At 48.6% G+C, this 15,436-nt stretch overlaps 1 protein-coding gene across 4 annotated transcripts in view; it reads right to left on the bottom strand.

Annotated features, from left to right (window-relative positions):
* The window catches only part of LOC128883836 (ADAMTS-like protein 4), a 33,352-nt gene that overhangs the window by 4,283 nt on the left and 13,633 nt on the right, over positions 1-15,436 (bottom strand). For all 4 annotated transcript variants that reach the window (XM_054136643.1, XM_054136635.1, XM_054136626.1 and 1 more), the window contains exons 3-11: positions 5,868-5,943; positions 3,513-3,664; positions 2,463-2,565; positions 1,944-2,046; positions 1,465-1,637; positions 929-1,133; positions 661-827; positions 381-486; positions 130-202 (exon numbers count right to left, since the gene is read on the bottom strand). In XM_054136643.1, coding sequence (XP_053992618.1) covers positions 130-202; positions 381-486; positions 661-827; positions 929-1,133; positions 1,465-1,637; positions 1,944-2,046; positions 2,463-2,565; positions 3,513-3,664; positions 5,868-5,943 — 1,158 coding nt within the window. The remainder of the gene's footprint in view (positions 1-129; positions 203-380; positions 487-660; positions 828-928; positions 1,134-1,464; positions 1,638-1,943; positions 2,047-2,462; positions 2,566-3,512; positions 3,665-5,867; positions 5,944-15,436) is intronic.

Below are 15,436 nucleotides of genomic sequence, written 5' to 3'. Positions count from 1 at the left end.
GTTTTCCAGCTGTCCAAAGAGAAAAGCTTTCTTGTCGTAATATTATCTATTTTTAGAACGCTTTACAATTTCACTCGAGGGAATCAATTACGTTAAGAAAGCAAGCAATAGAGGCTCGGGTATATTTACATTCTGGTCGTGGGTATCGTCAGAGCGACGCGGGAATCCGAATCGGGAATTTCGTTGCCACGATCCACGGATCCTGCAACAAAGAGGTAGACGGTAATAAATCACTTCGCTGTTCGCGCGTTTCCCATTTGTATGTGAGTAACGAGTCAGCCATAAAGCGCGTTGCATAAGAACTGCGCACAGATATTCGAAGACAATCGCACTTTGAAAAATGCATTCGATTAAGCGGCCTAGCGGCTGAAAACGGTTACCTGTCGCGAGAAGCGGTGGGGCTATCATCGCCCTTCCGTTGGTGGTCTCCTTTAACGGCAGCATATACTTGTAGAGCACCCCGGGGTTCATTTCCTGCGCCAGGATCTGAAGGAACAATTAGAATATAATACCGTTCGACGATGTACGACGGGTAAAATACAATGAGGACCGAGTCGAGAGAAGCGTCTCTCGATGGCGCGAACAGCAAAAAAAGAAAGAAACGTCGTTCCAATAAATTCTCGAAGGGGTCAGATATCAGAGGCGTGTTTATGAGCGTACCTCTAAATGCAAAGAATCGTTCAGTGGCCCGGTTGCCAAGATGCACTCCACGCGGCTTCTGTCACCCCTCTGGTATGTTAATGTCGCGCCAGCCGCTTTATAAGTGCCGCTTGGACTATATGCCAACGGTCCATTCAGGATGTAACTACCGTTGCTGTCTCTTAACGCTAAACAGATCAGATTGTTCGTTGGAAGAAACGTTTCCTTCTAGCTCCCGGTGCGCGTATACATATACGTAGCACATTTAGCTTCCCGCTCCATCGCGTACCTAAGAAGTTGCTACTGAAACGAAGTTCGGAAATGTTGAGAGACACAGCTCCCTTCGGTATGGTGGTCACGGGTTGATGACCCCTCGGCAGGATTGGTTCCATAAAAATACCCTCGTACAGTCGACAACCTTTACCCTGACCACCGCAGACACCACAAGCATCCGTCGTTACGCCAGATCCTACCACACCGTCGCAACCTACAGGCTGCAAGCAAAACCCTTTCAAAATGACTTACACGTCGACGTGCAAACTGTCGCTGCTTATCCGTTTCGCGGCAAAACACCGTATCGATCGAAAGTGTGAAAAGACTCGGCGACGACCGACCGATAGAGTTAACGGACTTGTAAAAGAACGGATACGAGACAATGGAGGAAAAAGGAAGAATTAGAGGTAAAAAAAAAAAGGGTCCGGCGATCGTGGTCGAACAAGGCTCAATTAAAACCTATAAAACCGTGAAAAGGTCGCGGATCAATTTCGATGATCGTATCGACGTAGAAACCGCGATCAATTTCCGCCGTGTTGCGGAGGATCGTACCTTGCATTGTCCGGCGACACAGAGCCATCGGTCTGTGCGTTCCATAGAAATTCCCGCATTATGTCCACGAAGATTCGGAGCGTCGCAGGGTGTGCCATCCATTACTGCCGGTTCAAGCGTTGCGTAAAAACGTTCGCCGACAGCACGGCAATTGAGCGCGCAAGAGTTTGGAGCTGGCCAACAATAATTGCGGTTAAGAACGCACGGTAGCCTTTTGGGGAACGACCGTGATACGTCCGATCGAGAACGAGAGAAAAAAATTACTGCACCGTTTGTACCGATAAAGTACAAAATAATACAGTATTTAAGTAATTCCCGTTTATTCGCCAACGAATAAAAACGGACGTTTCTTTCCATCGCTTTACCCGCGCGTCTTCAAATTTTTCAATTAGCGTCAGACGTGTCTCGACAATTAAAACGTCACGCTGTATCATCGACGGGATTGCAAGACTCGAGGAACTAAAGTGGCTTTAACTTACCGTCCAGGAACGGAACCCAATCGTAGCTCTCGCCCTTGTAGTTTCTTCCGTTATACTTGGCGCATTGTTCCGCCCGCAAATCCTCCGGGAAGTTTGGACATTTCTATCGCGAGTAACGTCTTAATTAAACTCGAGGTAATTAAAGATGGATTGGTGAGAAAGCTGTAAACTCGCTGCCGCTGCAAGCGTGCAAGTCGATTACGATGTGGTTATCCGCGCCAGAGTATGAACGAGACAACGAGCGATCACGGTGTCTTTAGCCCTATAAAGGGGTCTGATTAACCCCAACTAGAATCCAGACATAGAGCAAAGTCGTCCATTACGAGCAAGGCTTTAACTCCACGTGTGGTGATTACTCCTACGAATTTTAACACTTTCGGTAAGGAGGAGCTGTCTCCGAGTCCGATTCGACAAGTCCACCGTGGCTCGTCAACCAAGTACAAATGTTAACCTACCACGCGTCGCGACAAAACGCAAAGTCGTAAACGTTTACCGGCGCTGGACGCTGTGTTGATTTACCTGCGTGTTGCATGTGTGGTATCTCTTGTACGTGCCGATGCAAATGGGTCGCGAGCTGCTTGTGCCGTTCCCCAAGATAATACTCCTCTTCCTCAAAACTTTCCTGAAACAGTTCGTTCGCGATGATTTTCGTTGAGCGCGATCAACGTCGAGTGGTTTGTCGCCGCAACGATCAGGCTGGCGGAGCATCGGTGACTATTACTACTGCCGTTGTTACGAGGCAACGAGCCGTTCGGTAGTTTCGATCGACTCGTAGAAAACACCGTACGCGAATCAACGTTTCGATCTATAACTCTCGAATGCCACGCGACAACCGTTTATTATTTCCATCGTAGAAAAAGAATTTCTAACGGTAAGCGGTACGCCTCCGTTTCAACGTTGACTCGGGGATCCTCCGATAAATCTTGCGAAAAAGCCACGCAATCGCGCAGGTAGCGTTACGAACGTGTAAATGTCAGCGACGATAACACGTTTCGGGGTCGAAGAGGAGTGCTGACGCGAGTCGCGTCGACGCCGGAGCGTGTAATCTTCCCCTGCTACCGATCAGCAATTTGCTCGATACTTACCATTCTCTGGTCGCGCACGGCAGCTGACGCGAACACACGTCCGGGAATCTTGGGATCCGTCGGGATCGATCGATCGCGGAACGGAGAACTCGCGTAAAGCGACGGCAATGGCGGAAATTGTCTACAAAATTCTGAGGGCCAAGTTCACCGCGTGTAGGTGTTCCTTGGACCGTTCGACGAAACCGTGGAACGGTTGCTCGCGGCCTTTAATCGCGAGAAATGTTAACGGTACCGTGGAACGTGCGATTATTCGATGATGCATTACTCGGCATTACTCGATGCAACTTTGCGTTTTGCCAATCGAGTCACGATTTGAAACGATTACTCGTAGTCGTTTCCTATCGGATAGCTCGAGTCGCGTCTTCCTTTTTCGGCGTTTTTGTTTGCCGCGATGCGAGATCGAATGTTAGCTATCGACAGGTCACGTGTCTCTCTTCTTTTCTTAACGAATAACACGATAGCCACGAAAACACGTTTTACTTACTGATATGGTACGCATTCGCGAGACTGGGATTGGATACCCGTGCCGCAAGTCCTAGAACACTCGCTCCAAGAACTCCACGGGCCCCACGTTCCTCTAATGCGATTGTCCCGTCCGAAACCGAACTGTGTCTTCTCCCGTAGCATATGGTACACCTGAAAAATATTTCAGTCGCGTCTCGATCACACGATCGTTTGAGGCTTGTCGATCAGGTTCCGTTGATTCGCACGCAGCGTGTCGGCGAGATTTGCGAGCAGTTTTCGAATTACCCGTCGAAGCTTCGTTACGTGCGAGCAGGTCATTATTCATCGTCGCGCGTAGAGAATTCGGGATATTATGTAATTAATTTCATTAGATGTTCCTTCGGTCGTTAGGATTAATCAATCAAGGGGCAGCGAACAAAAATGTCGGATGATAATCAAATGGACGGCGTTCGTATTGTAATCCAGCCGCGTTAATTATAAAAGAGAAACGCTACCAGCTGGATATCGCCGGATACAGACTGATTGTTCGATACTCGATATCTAGCACTTCCGCGAATGGGACTCTAATTAAACCACTCGTGACGCGACATCGCGGATCGTCGATCGTCGAGGTAATTAATTAAAAGACGGATACGTTCCGACGTTATCGGTAATATACTCACGCTTCGGCGTGTAAATAATTGTTGAACGATACGCGATCGATTCCGTTACGAAACCTCTCGTTCGCCAAAGGGTTCCCTTGCGTCCAAGTACGGATACGTCGAGCCTGTCAGCCGAGCGCAATGATAAGAACACGGGTTTAAAGACGCGTTCGCGCCTCTAATAGCGCGTTTCGAATTCTAAGCCACGATTGGTTTTAGCACGCCGCGAGCATCGCTAAATTCGAAACTCGAGCTGCTTTCAGAGAGTCGTTAACTTGCAGAACCAGCGTAATACTACTTCCTTAATGTCTGACATTAACTCCGGCCCGTTAATCGCACGGCGCACGAGCTTCTATCGTGTACACTGACTGCAACGCGAAAATATTTTACGAAGAGGCTCTAGCCAGTCGAGCCAACGCGCTAAATAATGGAAGCGCGTTTCAGGATTCTTCTTTCCCCGATGAACAATCTCAATCTCGTTGTTCCGAAATCTGGACGGGATTCTTATGGACGACTCAACGTTTTTGTAACGGTTCGAGAGATGGTAGCAAGTGAGTTACAGATCACGGTGAACTTTCAAATCCATTGAATTTGGCAGAGTTGTTGGAAACGGATTACCGTCTTCTGGATTACTTCCACGAATCGAACGAGATTCGAGATCGCAAAAGTTCCATGGTACCGCGATCGGATGGAAAACTGCGGCGCTTGTTAGCGGAAGGCGATTAAAAGCGATAGGCCGACCAATCATTACGTTTAACTAGAACGATCGTTTAAACTATGGAAGTTTAATCGACGATAGGCCTCGTTATCCTGGTTACGCGAGGTTCAACAGGTTGCCGCGAAATTGTTGATATTCTCTACTCGCCGATAAAAACCGGTTGAAACTCCGGGATGAGAAAATCGAAAATCGCGAAAGAATACCAACGGTATCTTCGCGTGGAGCCGCCGTTGTTCGGAGATTGAGAGATCCTTGGTGACTATTATGCGCCCATGGTTCGTCCAGATGGTTGTACGCGCATAAAAACAGCGTTAACGAGGGACGTGCAGCGTTTCCTCGATTCGAAACGATCGCGCGAGGTCAACAGCGATATCGCAATATTTTGCAAAGCAAACGATCCATTTAAGCGTAATAGAAACTCGGTTCCAAGGAGCGTGGCGTTGCGCGAACGACACGCCGAGTGTTTGCATTACGCGTTCCTCGTTTGCCGGCCTTGAGAATGCAGTTTGCCCGACTGCAATTTAGGAAGCTCCTCCAGTGTCGATTAATTATCCTTCTCGTGCCACCCAAGAATAACGTCTACGTAATTGCTTATTAATTCTTGTAAGTGGATTAAATTAATATGCACCAACCGGCCGTCCGTTGAGGATAAAATATCTTAATGGACGAGATCGCTGCGATAATGTTATTATGATCGTAAGTTAGCCGGTAAGAAGTTATGTATCAAATTACTCTGAGAATCCAAAGGAGGCTACTTCCTTTAATGAACATATTTCCGCGGGACAGTCGATGTTTTACGCGTATCGATGTTTTACGCGTATCGATGTCTCAGCCCGAGTAATCTTTGACGTTTCGGTAAGCTTGAACAAATCGTAAAATCCACGATAACTTTCATGTAGAAACGATAGCTGAAAATTCGAAGACAAAGAGTAAAGACAGTGGAAAATAAAAATGGAGAGATGGAAGAGAGAAGGTTCCGAGGAGCTCGTCCTTGTTGCCTGCGGCTGAAACTTACTTCGATGGGATACTTGTCGGGCACGTGAGTACAGGTGACACTGACCGCGGTGAGCATTGTCAAAGCTAGAATCGATCTGAAACAGAGATTACAGCGATGTCTTAATTAATCTGATGTAACGGAATGCAATTTGTTATCGTCGTTGACGATCTGCGAGTGGTATTCGCGAGCATTCGACGACCGTTCAACCGAGCCAATTATTACCTTATCTCGCGAGCTATCTATCTTTCAACTGGTCTCATCGGGTTAGACATTTCAAGAATGCGATAATCTTCCACGGATGACTAACGTTGCACGCTGCGACCACGCGAAATATTTACAGCCCCGGGACTGAACAATTATTGTCGTTCATCGCGAGCCCCGTTAATACGTTACTCCTCGTAAACTATCATTAAGGTGATCTATACAAATCCGAATTCGCGTTTCTTTAATCGACTTGGCCGTTAATAAGCAAATTCCGATCTATAGTCCCATACGGAGCGTACTACTTACAAGTACGATCGAGAATCTACGAGCTACCAAGAATTCCTCTGTAGCTTCGGACCACCGCGATGTTCGCCGCAGCGATTTATGGCGACGGAATTAAAACATTCTGGACACCGATGAAAATCTGCAAGAACATCATACCCCTTCCAAAGGGGTACGGGCTTTTGAGAGCAAATTTACGGGAGACGGTAGCCGAGCCATGTGTTCTCGATCATCCAGTCCCTACATCGGTTAATCGCTGCCATAGATTTCGGAATTCCTCGATTTTCATGGCAGAAATCGCGTGCACGCATCTACAGGTCGTAACAGCGTCGAGCCGCGGGCGCCAGACTATTTCGCCACGGTAATTATTAAAACTCCATCGTGGTTGGATCTCTGATCGGGAAGGGGAAGCAGATAAGGGAGAGGAGGTTGTGACGTTGGTTCGAGTAAACTGTGCCACTAACGGCTAATAACGTTTCACTTGTTGCGTTTTCTCGGAAAGCTTAATTAATCATTACGCCCCTGAGCGAGGAGGAGGAAATGAAAGAGAAAGGAGAGGGAGAGAGAAAGGAAGGAGGGGTTGGCGAGATGAAAGAGGAGCCAGGGGAAACAGACCGCCCGCTGCCATTGAAGTAGTCGCATCCTTGTGTGCGTGACACGCATACGCTGTAGCGCATAAACGCACATTCGGACAAAATTAGAAAATCCAGCGCATCTTGACACCGAATGGACCGACGATACGCGGTATTACAAAGAGTCACAGATTGCAAAGGTCGATGACACAGGCGATCAGAAAGAATAGAATCTCTGTACTTTGCTAGACACGATACCACGAATTAACAAAGTACTTTGTTATTTAACGAGAACATAGCTAGACTGCGCGCCTCGGTGCATGCGTGCTACGCGACGACGCATCGCACTTGCCGCAACTGCGAGTGCAGTCGCTCGAGAGCAATCGTGTCCAGTCGCAACGGCAAACACGTGTTCGTCGGTCCGTTCTTCGCGATGCTAGCAAGACCTCCGTAAACGTCGTGGTATCGTTATTCCTGACCTCGCCAGAAACGAAGAATTTAGAGTGGACATTCCGTGGCATTCCTACGACACGTACGACAACAATGAGGAAAGGAACTACCTCTGCTTTTATTTGGACGAGTTGTCGAGACTTTCCGAAACTAGGCCACCGCGAATGTCGTCTATACCACTCGCCTTTGGCGCGAGGCTTCTAACCGATAACTAACGCATCGATAAATGCGCGTGTTTCTTATCGATCTGTTTTTAACATTGTTGCGATAGTTACGGGTCGAAAATACGACTCTCGCTGCGAGACCTCTCGCTATAAGGTCGATAGGTTCACAAAAACCGTCTAGCATGTAACAGCGTGCGAAACACGGTCCGACTGTCGCGTTCTCGCGGGAACGGTATAATTTACTCGATACGTCAAATATTTGCCGGGATTTCGCAGAATCACGCGACTCGTTGAACGATATCAATTCTAACCGGTGCAACGATCCTATAATGATTCCCGTGGGACAACGATGGCGCACGATTAGCGCTCGCTCTCCCGGCAGATATATCATCGCGACGAGTTAGGGTCACTGAACATGGTCGGAGGGGTATGAATACCAGATTCACAGGGACAAGCACGCGTAAATCTCGCGACCAGCGATAATAAGCGCGGAACGGATGCTATCGATACGGTTGTTAATGCGGCGCCAATTTTGTTGAAAACGAACCTGATTTCGGTGATAAATACGAGTCTTGTGGTTTTCTTCTACCGCGTTAATTCCAATGGCTCTCGCTCGACCGAGCGCTATTAGCGATGAGATAAGAAACAAAGAAAGAGTCCTTAGATCGATGTCATTCGCGCAACGATGATTAACGAATGCACCTTCCGATTCCGAAACGACGAAGCTACTTTCAAGCATTTTAACGAGCAGAAGTTGCAGACTCGGAATAAAATCCAGACAAAGTTCGTGACGATAGAATTTTCTCGAAAAAAATGTAAATCGTATCGCGGGGTAGCGAGCCAAAGAAGAAAGTTGAGCGCGAGTAACTTTCCGATCGTTCGCGGAATTCGTTCGATACATCGCTGCGTTTCTGCGGTCGAAAAACGGATAAGAATAATTGGTCGAACGGCGCGTCGCGGGAGGCCGGCGAAATGATTTTAAACCACGGTGGTCCAGAACGGGGATTTTCGTCGCCGGCAGGGGGACTGCGGCCGATACCGATACGTACGCGCTGGACACAAAAAGGAATGACCGTGAAATATGATGCACGATACACGTACGGCATTGTCTCGGTAGGCTGCGAGGATGTTCGGCGTTAACCGAGGGAGACGAGGAAGAAAGTCGCCCTCGGACAATGGGGGCGTGAGTCTCGAATGGCTCCTCTAATGATACCGGAGCACCTCCGATCAGAGGCATATAAATGCGGGCATCCCAGAGAAGCTGCGAACATTCCTGTTTATGCGTGCATTACCACGCACTCGACGTGTTCTCGTTCCTTTTCCACCTCGCCTTTTTCTTCTTTTCGTTCGGAAGAATGCAAGGGTTCGAGGCTAGAGGAATTTACTCTGGAAACCAGGACGAGGACGAGCCGTATAGCCAGTATTCTCGCTGTTATCGTCGAGGATGCGATCCAGGTGTGAATCGCTACTGTATGCTACGTTGTTCCGACGTTGCGCGTTGTTGAACGATGACGAAGCTAGCTGCACCTCGCGGTGTCTCGTTTGGTCCACGGTACAGGGTGCTAACGAAGAAATTGGTACTTGGAGACAAAGGTCTCTTTTTTTTCTTTTTTTTTTGTGAGTTTTTTTACGATTTCACAAGAATATCGGAGTTCTCCGACACATTTTACTTGCTCTTACCGAGAGTAATCGTTCCGTCACGAAACGTGGAATGTTTCGGTACCCACTGAAAGTCGAGAAACAAGGTACACGTAGAACAACTCGGGTCCAAGGCGAAAGGTCGACAGCGTCGACGAGTTTCCTGCTCGAGCGAGACCAGAGAAGCGTTTCGCGACGTTGTCGCTGCACCAGAAGGCCGTCATCGTCGGGTTCCGATAACCGAGCTGCTGCGGTTGCTGTTCTTGTGGCTATAAACTCTTGTCCCTCCCTTTCTACCCCCTTTCTTCTTTACAGATTTCTCTCTCCCCAGGAACACTCTTGGCTTAACTTGTAGCCATCTACGCGATCGCCTGTCCTTGTTTTCCGCTCGATCGTCGCGTCTTTTATCTCTTGTTCCCCTGATTCATCGCTGCTTCTGCCTTTCATGGCGAGGCCGTACGCGATGTGTAACCCCCTTCCGTCCTCGCGGGCTCGTCATTCGTCTTCCTCTCGCCTCGTTACACGCGCGGCAACGGCTTTCGCAAACGCCTTCCGCGTGCCTGATACCCTCGAGAGGGTGCCTGGGAAAATCAACAGAGCTTTCTCGTGCTCGGGAAAACTTTTTAGATAAACCTTTTCTTTACCTTGTAAGAACGAACGCGTCGGTAGCCGTGAGAAACCGGGTCACGATGCAAATTTGACAGACGTCGCGAAAACCAAGGCACGGAACTCGTTTCGGTTGTCTCACCTTGGTCACACGCCAGAACGCAAAAAAGAGAATCAGCGCAGACGCTATCCACCTCGTTCATATACTGGGCAAAAAGTGTCAGACGGAATTTAAACGCGTTCTCCTTTTAAAGCTTTCCGCGACGAACCTGACGTTTTCGTTCACGGACTCCGAGTTTAATTAATGCAAAGAGGAACGATACGATAGTATTCTTCGGTCGACAATGCGGAACTTGCATTACGACGATTCTTATCGATTTATGCCACTTCCCTTTTACGACACTGGTTAATCGTGAGCACTACCACGAGAAGAGGCGATACGAAGGATTCGTGTCACGTTTCTCGTATCATTGAGCTTAATTATACGCGAAGAGGAGGGCATAAACGTAATTATCGAGTCTATTTAATTATGGTAGCCGCTCTACCGACGTCGGCGTCGTCGTCGTCGAGATGCCGGATCGAAAGTGCGGGCTAACTTCTAACTTTTTCCACGTTGGAAGATTTTCGGTAATACGGCTATCGGATGATCCAATCTATTTACGAATACATTGTTCGGGAAGAATAGCGGTACCATCGTCGCGGTTAACAAACCTAACAGGACGCAATGGATCTCGAGTCGTGAACTTTCGCGTTCCATCGATCATTATCGATCGATCCGAGCTTTTTACCGTGCTAATCAGCCACGAGTTGAATGTCGAGAGGGAATGGAATATAAGAGCCCCCCGCTTAACCCTGTGTAATGCTCGTCTCATTGTCGAGTCCAATCGGAAGATCAGTGCATGACTACGCCCGACGCGGCGGAATCTTAATTTGATAGCTCTTAATATTAATAAATCACTGCCGGGTGATCGCTACCGCTGCTGCACGGTCAATTTCACGGTAACGAAACTGTATCGCGTGCTTTTCTAAATACAAATAGTTACCGAAATAGGAATACGAATAGTAGTCGTCGACAGAACGTTCGAGTTTGAAATGTATTCGTCGCATGTAAATGTTGCAAACTGGGACTGGAGACGGGGACTGGTCGTCGCTGACCAAAGGGAATCTTAAGCGACGACCGTACCTCGACGAAATTTTAATTGCCCAATAGTAAGGAGGAACTCGTTTACATACTGCGCCTTTTTCAGCCAGGGCATAGTAATGCGACATGCCTATAAATACACGCGTCTCTGAGACGTTATTAATAGAAGCGTGGGAGGATGCGAGAGTTCTACGTGCGACGAATAACGAACCCTCGCGACACCGACTTTCTCACCTGAGGAGGTGCACGAATGGACCAGGTGTCACTCGACAGCGACTCCCAGCTCCGTGATCCGCCATCTTAAGCGCGCTACTCCGCTTCGTTAACCTACATTCTCGCTTATTTCTTCGATCCGCGTCCTTATCGGGCTCCCAAATTAAACATCGGAATCTGCGCTTCGATTCGTTAACGACAGAGAGTGCATTTCGAAGAGGATTCGAATAATTACACGTTCGTGTAATCATTTTCTCGTATTAGGTAGAATTCGGAGCTTCGTCGAATTAACGCAGCACGATGTTCGATAAGTCTGAAATACGTCAGGAAATGCTTCCCGGTATCAAATTATTTTTTATCGAATACAAAGGGTAAGACTCAAGTTTTCGCAGAAAAGCTATCGCAAACTTTCCGAGTACTTGGAGGTCGAGAATCGCGATGGGAGAGTACTGCCGTACTCGGACCTAATTCAAAGCACGTGTGGTCGCGCGTGGACAACCATCTACCGCAGCCTCGAAGCTTTCGAACCCCGTCCTTTCTCCGTTTTCGGTGTTTCCTCCCTCTCGGTTCCGGCCTGGTCCACCGTGTTCGCGTTTCACTCTCCATCCGTTCGACTCGTTTTCGGTGTATTAGGTTTCACGTGGACGCGAGAGGGGGCACGTATGCCCAGTCGTGCGTGCAGTTAACAAGACACGTTCGACGCAGATGAACCATCTTCGTGTAGGTAAACCGCCCGCAGTCTGCGCTAAATCTATACTTTCCCTCCACCCCCTCGTGTTCCTCGAACCTGTCAGTTTTCCATCAAATGGATAAGAAAAACGAATGCAAGGTAAGTGAAAAAATTTGTTAGCGTTCGTAACGATTCTCTTTGGACGAGCTTTCCGAGCAGCACGATCGTCGTGACCGTGTTACGGCCGAGTATCGCGGCACTTATTCCTCGAACACCGCCTATACGTCAAACCCATCGAACGTACGATGGTTATTAAGTGGTTGGAGCAATTAGAATCGTTCGCGTATAGTAATAAAGTCAGTGATGGGAAATTACCTCGATCTCGGCTAGAAAAAAAAATTATAACGAGCCTATCTACCAGCTCCTTTAATTCATCGTACTGCGAACCAGCAAAAAGAACCTCTCCGTCCCGGTGCCCGAGAAGAAGCCGGTAGCTGAAAGACAGGCGTGCACGCATCCTGACCTTACGTCGTCCTCGTTCCTCTAGCGCGATGTCCTTCTTTACCGTCTTCGTCGTCCTGTACGGTACATGTTTCGCCCGTCGGCTCTGCAGCCGTAGCCGCCGCCGCGGCCGAGTGACGTGAAATTATAATTCCGTAAAATTAACGTTCCATATGTTAATTATTAAGAACCGGTCCGTGGCTCGCAGCCGTCTTCGAGATTCTCGGCTTCACCATGACCGGAATATACATACGAGTCTAGATACATACATAATACGTATATACGCGACCGTACGAGTTACGAGTCAAGCTTGCTCTGAAACCGTGCACGCCTTTAAGGCCACCTTCGGGATTGCCGTTAAGGTCGCGACTCTCTTATTTCTTCGGACCCACCTTTGATCGCCTAGGCACCATTCAGAGATCGGTTTTCGGCTCTAGCGTTTGCTCGCGACATTTCGTCGACCTTTGGAACATTTCGCGCGATCGTTGACAATATAAGGTTGGACGAAATGTCGATGGGAAAGTTAACGCGAGCTAAATATCATTCCAAAGGGTACGAGTGTTTCGGAGCACCGAGAACGACCACCTAAATCGATTAATTTCCGTTCGCGCTGCACGACCACCGTCTAAGGGGCGTTAACTAGCCTGTAAACTTTCAACTACCGATAAACCCGAATTCCATCGCGTCTAGCTTCCTCCTCGGGTGTTCGCTCGAAACGACTGTGGAACATCGAATACCACTTCCCTCGATGGTTTATTTTTGTCGACCCTTCAAAAGAACCATTCGCTCCCGCATTGTAACGCGCGTTCCCTGTTCGCACGGTGCGTTCTCCGATTCGCGCAAGAATAACCGACAGGTAAATGCGCCTACGATGTTCCACGTTTCGACCCGCTCGAAATGATTACCGGCCGCCTTTTCCAGCCGCGCGAACAAGTACCGGTTAAACGCACCGCAATCGACCGCAAAACGAAACCGATTTTCCGGTACACGTTTCTCCCCTCTGAGCCAAACGGTTCCATGCAAACCGCGATCTCTGGGCTCGACGACAAAAACGCTCGTACACGCGCTAAGAATCGCGAATTTACCGGCTAAACGCGCGGCTTTTCCCTACTCGACTGTTATTCGCGCTAAGAACACCGCCAACCCGCGGCTCGTATTTCGTCCTTTTGATTCGCGTACCCTTGCCCGAGCCTGAACTCGAGAATTCGAGAGGAACCGTGGCTCGAGATTTTCACCCAGCGATAAAACGAAAAGGTCCACGACTTTAGACGCGCAGTTTCGTTGGCGCGAGGTAAACAATCGTCGCAGGGTGACTAAACTAGGTACACGGAAACGAGTAGACGGAAGGGAGGCGAGGAATAAAGAGGAAACCCTTGTTCGAGGAACAAAGCCATAGTCACGGATATTTGTAAACAAAGAACATACACGGAATACCGGGAAACGTGTTCCGTATTTTTGTCGAGGTACCAAACGGTGAAAATTTGTGGAAAACAGCGAGGGGAAACCCGACTGACGGATCTCGAAATAATAACCTTCGGACGGAATCAATCCGTCGGCGGGTTGCGCAAGCTCTAATTTTATCTACTCCGGGAAGCGCGTCTTCCACGTTATCGAGCCGTTAGACTAATTAGTCGTTAGCGCTGCTAGTCTGACAGCAGTCGCTGTCACCGACTATTAAATCGATTAAATCGAAGCAAAGGGTTATGCTGGACGTCATCGGGGCCGCATTTTCGGTGCATTGAATGTAACGTGTGTCGGTGGCGCCGGTGTTTTTTTTTTCTTCTTTTTTTTTTGGTTTGCCAGACTAGGAGCGTCGTAAATAATACGATAAGGAAGTCGGTCGTTGCGTTGAACCGTTATCTAGTTTTCGAATAGAACGGAGGACTCGAATAAAGCGTGTCGGCAAAGTCGGCAAAGTTCCGACGAGATTCGGTTCTCACGTGGAAGACGGAACAGAGGAGTTTCGAGGCTTGACCTCGAAATCCGCGATAATCGCGGTTCGAGATGCAGTGGATGGAAGCTGTAATGCGAATGAACGCTTTAACAGCAATTACGCGTACATTTGATCCGTAGAAGATGAACACAGGCGGAGCAGCGAGCAACCGCGTCGAGCCTTTGAACTGCGTTTAATGACCGTGAATTTCCGTCTTTCGTCTACGCGGACAGGGATCTCTCTTTCTCGCTGATGCGCGCGTCGAGTGTGTCACGTTTGAAAGCGTCGATCCGAGATAAAGTGCCGGAAAAGGCAAGCACGCGGAATCCTTGGTCGTCGAGAAACGGACCCTGAAGCGCGAACGTTTCCGTATCGCGACGAAAACTGTGCGCGTAATCTGTCAACCTGTTGCTCACCGTCGGATGAACGAACTTCCGGAAAACGGAGCGGTTCCGCATCTCCCTGCAGAAGGTCGTTTCATATTTTATTTATACGTTTGTAACTTTGGCGATTCGACGCGAAGAACAAGTACGAATACGGAACAAAGGAAATTCTATTACAAGTTTGCGACGTTACGATGAACCACCAACGTTATCGAACTTCTATTTCTTACGAACGAACTTCCTGAGCGCGAAATTACACGAGGAATATTCTCCGACTTTTAACACCTTTGTTTCCGTTTCGAAAAGAACGCATCTCCTCTTCTTCCACGATGAGGATATCGTTACGACGCCAACGTTTCGAATGACTTTCCGCGTACGTTGCAATGGATCGTCGATCGTTCGCACGAGATCGCAAAAGCGCAACGGTAAGGTTGAAAGCAAAAGGGCGGCTTAATTCTTTCCGCAGCAGGAAATAATTAGCCGCGACCGGATATCAGCCGTGGTAGGCGGTGGCGTCGATGGAGGACACCCCGGCATGACTCCCAATCGACTTTTACGCCGGCGTTCGTATCTTTTGCTATGCCTGGCGTGGCCCTTCGATTCGCTCGAACACAATACACGTAGCCAGCGTACAAGGCATTGTTTTGGTTGAACAAGCGCGCTTGGCTCGTTTAACGAACGACGAGCACGTATGTCGGAAAGCTCACGTATACCGTTTGTTTCTCGCTCGGGAACGGCGGAAGCGACGTTATCTCGGCTCTCGACGATTTTCATCTCTCTTTTTCTCTCTCTCTCTCTCTCTCTCTCTCTCTCTCTCTCTCTCTCTCTCT

Source organism: Hylaeus volcanicus, chromosome 1 (assembly GCF_026283585.1).
Source record: "Hylaeus volcanicus isolate JK05 chromosome 1, UHH_iyHylVolc1.0_haploid, whole genome shotgun sequence".
NCBI lineage: Eukaryota > Metazoa > Arthropoda > Insecta > Hymenoptera > Colletidae > Hylaeus > Hylaeus volcanicus.
Note: the sequence above shows the minus strand (reverse complement) of the source record. Positions and strands in the feature narration are given on the sequence as shown.